The sequence below is a fragment of the Lactuca virosa genome, chromosome 8, assembly GCF_052849685.1.
Source record: "Lactuca virosa cultivar CGN04683 chromosome 8, Lactuca_virosa_CGN04683_v6, whole genome shotgun sequence".
Classification (NCBI taxonomy): domain Eukaryota; kingdom Viridiplantae; phylum Streptophyta; class Magnoliopsida; order Asterales; family Asteraceae; genus Lactuca; species Lactuca virosa.
In genome coordinates this window covers 50,981,413-50,989,530 of record NC_136433.1, presented here as the reverse complement: position 1 = coordinate 50,989,530, position 8,118 = coordinate 50,981,413, and the positions used below count along the sequence as shown (strand labels likewise).

General features: G+C 36.9%; 1 protein-coding gene across 1 annotated transcript; it reads right to left on the bottom strand.

Moving 5' to 3' along the window:
- Positions 1–5,065: 5,065 nt before the first annotated feature.
- On the bottom strand, positions 5,066–6,745 carry LOC145129177 (UPF0481 protein At3g47200-like). Its single transcript, XM_079063903.1, has 2 exons — positions 6,072–6,745; positions 5,066–5,892 (listed from the first exon to the last, which is right to left on the bottom strand). The coding sequence occupies exons 1-2, from the start codon at positions 6,672–6,674 to the stop codon at positions 5,161–5,163; spliced, it is 1,335 nt and encodes a 444-aa protein (XP_078920029.1). The 5' UTR covers positions 6,675–6,745; the 3' UTR covers positions 5,066–5,160.
- Positions 6,746–8,118: the final 1,373 nt, after the last annotated feature.

The window sequence follows — 8,118 nt, the reverse complement described above, 5'->3', positions numbered from 1 at the left end:
ATATTTGAGTGTGAAAGCCTGGGGTCAAACCAGGGGTGAGACCGGGGTCTCCTCAATGATTGGGAATCATTATATTCTGAGTAAAGTGTGGACATCACAATCTGAAGGGATTGGATAAGTGAAGTACGCATGGGTTGCGGGTCACAAGTCATGAGTTGAATGGGTCATTGGAACGAGCGATTCCAACTACGGGTCGGACCAAACTCTCGAGTTGAGTTGAGTCCTGGTGGTGTGTTGGATAGACGAGATGAGATTCTGGAATCGGAGGTGGGTTCCATGTGAGGGGTATTGTTCGTCATCTGATGTCATAGACCTGAGCAGGTCAGGGCCTTGATTCGGGAGGTGCAGCGGGATGCACGGAGCTATTGAGCAGAAATCGACAGAGTTCAGGGGCGATCCGGTCTTCAATAGTGTGTAGTGTTCGCTTGAGGAAAAGCGAACTGCGTGACTTGTGCGTCACTAAGAGTTGAGACAGTTATTATAAGATGGGAATCAGTGAAACCTTCTTGGTTATGGGATGGGTGAATTTGAGGTTCATCTATTGGGTTTATAGAGGTCAGAGAATATTCCCAGCCGAGCATGACCTTTTCCTTGTGTCTGAGATTAGAGTTTTGGGATTCATCCTCTCTAAGGGATCCTGATGATTTCCCTTGCAGTAGGTCCTGGAGGGAGAGGGAGATTATGACCCTTCCGTCCTTTTGAGTTGCGATCGGGATCGATCAGGGAATCAGGGTTGGTGGGGTGTTCTTGGAGTCTGTTAGTCGGTGGGCGATTAACATGATAATGTCCGAGGATGGTCTGGCAAGGAATTAGACCGCAAGAGTTTCCAGTTATGGAAACTCAGATTGGGTACCGCAGCGGCAGTTGTCTGTCCCTTTCAGGCCGAGAGTCCTCGGTGGGAACGAGTATCCTTGGAAGTGATTGTTGTATGGTTTAAGGACCTTCGGTGGTGCATCTCGGTTTGTTGGGTCCGATCTATGTGTTAACAAGGAGTGATTTCGGGGGCGAAATCTAATTCAAGTGGGGGAGAATTGTAACATCCTGTTTCGAATGGTCCGTGGCCAGGGATCGTGGGCCACGAGTTGGGCATGAGGAGGTCTCGGATTGTGGCAAGTTGCTAGAAGCGTAGGTCATCTTGTTACCTTTCCATAGGTATGCGAATCTTTGGAATCATAGTTGCATTAAGGGAACTAAGGAAGTTTGGGGTTTTGGCAATAAGAGCCCCTAAGTTGAGAAATGTTGCAGCGGAGTATGTTGGGCGTACATATGTGTACGCTTAGCGTACGTGTGCGCGTGATCCTTAAGCAAGAGCCACCCAGTACGCTGGGCGTACCAGGGGGTACGTTGGGCGTACTAGGCGCAGAGTGGGAACCCTAATATTTTGAGTGACCCTATATAAAGAATGAGATGGCCTCATTCCTGGCCACCCAGCCCAGAGAATAAACCTTCCAAAACCTTTAATCCTCGTCCATGAGGGTTTATGAGTGCATGAGGGCCCTTGAGGATGACTTTGTGAAGTCCTTGAAGTGAAGAAGGAGCATAGAAGGGAAAAGAGTTGGAGTTCAAGCTTTGGATTTGAGCTTCTATGGGGATGGAGCATCAAATGAAGGTATAAAGTTCAGAGCTTTCATACTCCTTTTGATTTATGCTTAGTATGGTCCATTTTAGGGTTTTTGGTCCCAAAGCTTGAAGCTTTGTGAGTTGTTAAACTCCAGAGCCCATTATCCGTCCTTTTGAGTGTTTTTGATGGAGTAGTTTCATAAAAATGAGATCTTGAAGGTTAAAATCAAGTCATGCATGAATGGAGAGCTTATTGAGTAAAGAGAAGGAGTATTTTGTGTGTTGTGTTCACATCAGCCATGCAAAGGCTAAAAGTCTCTGAATTTATGGAATAAGGACTGTTAGGGAGCCTAGATCCAAGAGATAGGCTAAGGTCTTAACGGGTTAAGACCAGGAGAAACAGATCTAGCAAACTGAGAGTACGCCCCGCGTAATTTTAGTACGCCCCGCGTACCGGGTTGAGGTCCCCGATCAGATTCATGCACGCTGGAGTACGATAAGCGTACCAAAGGGGTACGCCCCGCGTAACCCCTCTGTGGGCTTTTGGGCTAGACTTTGTTGTGGGCCTTAGATGTTGGACCTGAACCTTTGGGTTGTGTAATTGAGACTACGAGTAGAGAATATTATAACTAAGCCTTGGACCCTTGTGTTGGGCTTGTCTTGTAGATTGAGGTTTGGGCCTCGGGGAAGCCCATTTATTATTGGGCCTTGGTGGACCCAATGGGCTTAGGACACTAATGGGCTGGTTGGTGGTCTATCTTTAGACCCAATAAGTGAGAAGTTGGACTTAGCTCCTAATTGAGATTATTGTGGGTTTGGCACAGAGTTAGAGGCCGGTGCATAGCAGCAGTGTTTATAGGAGCTGTTCTTCATCCGAGGTGAGTCTTCTCACTATACTTTACCTAGAGTGGTAATTAGAGTTATGTGTCAGAGTATCTTGTATGTTATTTATATGATGTGATGCACTGCATTATTCTATGTGATTTATGTTGTGTGTATGATTCCAGAGCTTACAGAGTTAGGACCGGAAGGTCCACAGAGTTAGGACCAGAGGGTCCACAGAGTTAGGACCGGAGGGTCCACAGAGTTATAGCCTCGAGTGGCTAATATGTGTTGTTGGTGGTATTTTGGGGAACTCACTAAGCTTCGTGCTTACCGTGTATGTGTTATGTGTTTCAGGTCTTCTTCTCGGGATCGCGGGACGGCACCGGCTTGATTGTACACACCAGAGAAAGAGTTGGGAGATCCTGGATTAATAATGGAGTTGTGCTTTGTAATTAAATAAAAGAGAATTTTTCTAAGATATGTTATGAAGAGTATGCATTTTGAAAATGAAAAATTGTTTTAAATTTTCACGTCGTTACACTTTTTTTTTTAAGTATGAAGATAACAAATTTAGTTTTTTGTGATTTTTCAGGAAAATGGAATTCTTTTAAATGATGAATTCCTAGATGTTTACAAGACAGTAATGCAAGTTGCATTATTCAACTCGGGTTTCAAAGGCAGTTTAAGGAAAACGAAGTCCCAAATATAAGTTCAATTTGTTCCCATCCCCAAACGTTTCTGGTGTGTCTAAATGGGTTTATTTTCTAATTAATATTTATATTTTTTAAATTTTTTCATAGTATTGTTAGTTTTTAGGGGTTTTAGTGAGGATTCCATTGTTTCACTGGTGAGTTGAAGATCAACAAAATACCCTACATATAATACTAACGTATTAGTTTTTTAGAATTTGATTTAGGGGTTGTTTGCGTCAGAATGAGAACTTTAGTCAAAATAGAAAAATATGGTTCTTGACCTTTTTAGACGGAAGCGGTATTTTGGTCAAAACTTAAAATGTTGATGAATTGTTGTTTATCAAATGCACTATAAGATGATTTAAATGTTTATGACATGCAATAATCATTTCTATATTGTTTATTATCGTTAACTAATATTCCATGTAATGATAATTGTGAAATGCCACGTTGGATTGACGGAAACGTGTGCAGGATCATTTGTGTCACTACCAAATCAGATGAGCATGGTGGGTAAGGTAGGCCCGCCCATAATGGCCCATTAGTTCCAAGGAGATTAACTTGTAATTTTCATTGAAGATCTTGCGATCTTCAAAGTAATTAGATAAGGAAATGGAGAATTGAGAAGTAATGTAATTAATTTCTTTGCACACAACCTATTGTGAAACATGAAACACTATGAAACTTTGCATTTTAAGAGACATCAGTTATTTTGTTTCATATTTTGTCAACACTTGATTCCTACATGATGTTTTAATTCCTTGAGGAAACAACAACTATTCTACTGGTTATTGCAAATGCTGCAATAAGGGTATCCAAAAAGTATATAGCCAAATTTAGTACTCTGTTGTTCTTTGCTGAGTGGTTAGTGTTGTTCTGGTTCAAGTTTTCATTTTTGCTCAAATCCGGTTGGTGATAAAATAATTTCAATAAAAATTTCAAATAGAAACGGGCTTAATATATTAAGTCAACTATTCTTTTTTTGTCGTCTGCATTTCATGTTATTTGGGAGATGCATTGTTTCCATATAAAAAGTAATCTTTGAAACAAATACACTTGCCAAAAAAACTATTCGGGAAAGGAAACAATTTGTTGCGTAAAACCGATTTGAAATATAACATGTTTTCGAGAACTAATCAACGAAAGAAACTAATTGCCGAATGAAGCTATTTCTCACCGCAGCTTTGCGTGGGTATACGGCTAGTATATATATATATATATATATATATATATATATATATATATATATATAGAAAATGTTTATTGTGTGTGTGTATGTGTATATATATATATATATATATATATATATATATATATATATATAGAAAATGTTTATGTTTTCTTGTGTGTGTGTGTATATATATATATATATATATATATATATATATATATATATATATATATATATATATATATATAGAGAGAGAGAGAGAGAGAGAGAGAAAATGTTTATGTTTTCTTGTGTGTGTGTATATATATATATATATATATATATATATATATATATATATATATATATATATATATATATATAACTTAAAAAATACATAAATACATAAAAAATACGTTTATACATTATATATAAATTTTGATGAAATGTGCAGAAAAATCTCATTATTTTGGAAAAATTAACTATTTGGTCTCATGACCTGCTGAATAGATTAAAATTAAAAATTAAAGTGAATAAATTAGTCGGTTTTTTGGGATTTTCTATTGAAAAAGTTAAATTGTTGGAATTTTCAGTTAAAAAAAAAAATTAGGATTTTTTTAAATTTTTTTCCAAAATATTGGTATTTTTTTGAAGATTTTGCTTGACTATTTCATAAAATAAGAGGAATGTAAATTTGCATCATATCATATATTTGACATAGTCTTTATTTTATCAATGATGTATTAACGATTGTTTTTAAGTTTGTATATTTAATAAATTAAATTAATTAATAAAGATAATAATTTTATAAATATACAATGTCATAAAATGGGATAAATATTAAAATGGAATTATATAAACTTTACTGCCGGGTAGAAAAACGACACACTTTGGTTGCTTTCGTACAATGAAGAAATACAGCCCCTACCATCGCTAACTAGCAGGGTAAACCGTATAAATTGTCTGAACAATAGTAAGTGCAAAAAGCAACGCCGCTGCAAGAACCGATAAAATGGCCCACGGACTCCTAAAATATGTGTGAATAAGATTCGCTCGCCACTCATTCCACGGCTTCGTGCAGTAATTATGAACCTGTTTATGAACCACATCCAGCGCACTCTCCGGATCAAGAGTAATATCTTTTGACAGCGAGTTAAACAATTTAGCCACCGCCTTATCACTACCAATCGCATTTTGTATTATCCCTTGCGAATGCAAAAGACTAACATCTTTAGCATGATCAATAATGTTATCCATGAAAAATATATACGAAGTCACCTCATTTCCAGCCCCAACATGCAGCCTCTCGAATGCTATCAGGTTCAAGAATAACGATTCAGTCGCATCATCCACCATGACTGGAGGAAGCTTCAGGACCCCACTTTGGAAAGTTATCCCTTTTAAACTTCTTGTTTTGGTTTTCTTGAAACGAATCCCGGCTTCGTATAGCTCAGTTGCTGATCTCACGATCTCATCACCTTCTGCAATAACGTACCGATATCGATGGTGTGGTTTTGAGGGGGTTTTTCTTTTGTGTCGTGGGTTTTCCCATAACAGGCCCTTTCGGTAGATATCCAATGGATGCAGGCATCGGCCCATTTTTGAGATCCGAGAGTTTGGAGAGCAGAATTTTTGCATCATTTTGTTCACAAATTCCTCATCGTACTGCACATTGATTTAGTAGTGGTTAATTGTTACTTAAAATTAATTGGTATATGATATCTATAGTCCTCTATATTTTTTCTAAAAGAAGGGAGTGTGATATATATATATATATATATATATATATATATATATATATATATATATATATATATATATATATATAAAGAGATTATTATCACCTGATTCGGGTCGTCTTTATGTTTCGTGGCGATGACAAGCGTGTGAAGAAGCAGCATAGGTAACTGGTTTTCAAGCATGAGCATGTCACGTTTGAGGTATGGCATGATGTAAACCTTTCCATGGTTGCTAAAAATAGGATCATTTGAAGCATAATCATCAACATCATCATCCGCATTATCGCTATCACAAGTAGTAGCAGCTCGCAAGATCTCAAGCATGAAACATCCATCCAAGATCATCATCTTCACAAAACCGATAGTATCTTGTTGCCATTTCTGATCCAGCGAACTGTAAGAGTGTTTGAGATCCTCCACTACCTCTATTACAGGATTGAAATAGCATTCAAAGGGTTTCTTGTATCTTTTCAAAAAGTGAAGGAGAGCTCGGCGTTTGTTCTCTTCCATGGGCTCTAAATTCGGTTCTCCATGGTGGTATGGTCCGAATGAGACTGATTGTGGCTTGTAGGCTCCTTTGTTGAGATCTGTTACACAAGAGGGTACGCGATAGATTGATCGTTTCTTCCACTGCTCCATTTCGGATGAAGAATCTCCCATGTTCTTCACTTCTTCATTTATGTTCATCACCCACTCAATTTCTCCCATTTTGGAAAATCTGTGTGGATGATTTGTAGGTTATTATGTGTTTCGCTGCATAAATATATGGTTTTGGACAGTTTTTAATCTGAGATGGTGTAAGCTAATGAAGCAAGCAAGAATATCATCGTACGTGCATGAACAGTGGTTTCCTTTTTCTTTAGTTTTCTTCGATGCTTTTATTTTTTTTTTTAAGGATTCAAAGAGAAGGTGTTCTAATCTTCATATGAAAGCAAAGTTGCATGTTGAATTCTGAATCATTCCATGGGTAACCTTTCTATTTTTTTATTGAGGAATTATTCAAGTGTAAAAAAAAGTTAGGGTCCACTAAACTTAGAATTAATTGTATATTTTTTCTTTTAGAAAATCAGTTGGAGCTAAACATGGCAAAACATGACAGGACACGAAAATCCGACACTAACCCGACACAAAATTAGCGGGTTAGGGTCAGAGATTTCGACACGTTTATGTAAATGGGTTGACACGACACGACACGATAATTAAACGGATAGGGTTAGGGTCAAGACTTTCAACTCGAAGATGACTCGAATATAACCCGTTTAACTATATATTATTTATTATAAATTTCATATTTTTATAAATATATTATATGTTATAGACTTGTAGTGGGTCAAACTCAATAATTAGAAGTATTATTCAAATTTTCAAAGTTATTTAATTTTAGTCATCATCACTACCTATCCCTTTTTGCTCCCCAACTTTAACTCTTTTCATTTTTCATTCTAAACTTACTATAAATTTTGTTATTTCATCTCATAACTTTCCAACCTTTTAAATATTTCAACTCGATATGACACAACATATTTACAAGGTCTAAACCTTAACCCGAAACCCGGCACGAAACCGACACGAAAATAAACGGGTTGACACGGCACGACACGATAATTAAACAGGCCGGGTTAAGGTCAAGCCCTTTCAACTCCTTTAATGTCTTGACACGACACAAACCCGACACAACACGATACATTTGCCAGGTCTAGTTGGAGCAACTTGAAGGTCTTGGAGCTTTTTTACCACGAATGGAATGCACCACAATTAATAAGGCGTACTTTGACCACCCTCCATAAGAGTTTTCAAGAAAAAATTCCATATGTGTGACACCATAAGAGATAATTTAAGGGAATTAACTCCCAACCTCTTGTCCCATATTAATACAACCTCACATTATATATATATATATATATATATATATATATATATATATATATATATATATATATTAAATCCAAGGGACCTTATGAATAGTAATCTTTTTTGTTTTAGGTTTTTGCCACAAATGTTTGATGAATTTGACATTTTTAGTCCTCGAAGTGAAAACTTTTACATTTTTAAGTTTTGATTAAGTTTTTGTGCCTTTAGATTTTTGTCACAAATCTTTAGTGACTTTGACACTTTTCATCCTTGCAGTCAAATCTTTTATATTTTGATGTTT

What these genes read in the sequence shown, in the direction of transcription:
- LOC145129177 (XM_079063903.1), bottom strand. Translation starts at nt 6,674, where the DNA reads ATGGGAGAAATTGAGTGGGTGATGAACATAAATGAAGAAGTGAAGAAC. An exon ending in ATAAAGACGACCCGAATCAG is followed by an intron (nt 5,893 to 6,071) that starts GTGATAATAATC and finishes ATCAATGTGCAG; the next exon opens with TACGATGAGGAATTTGTGAA.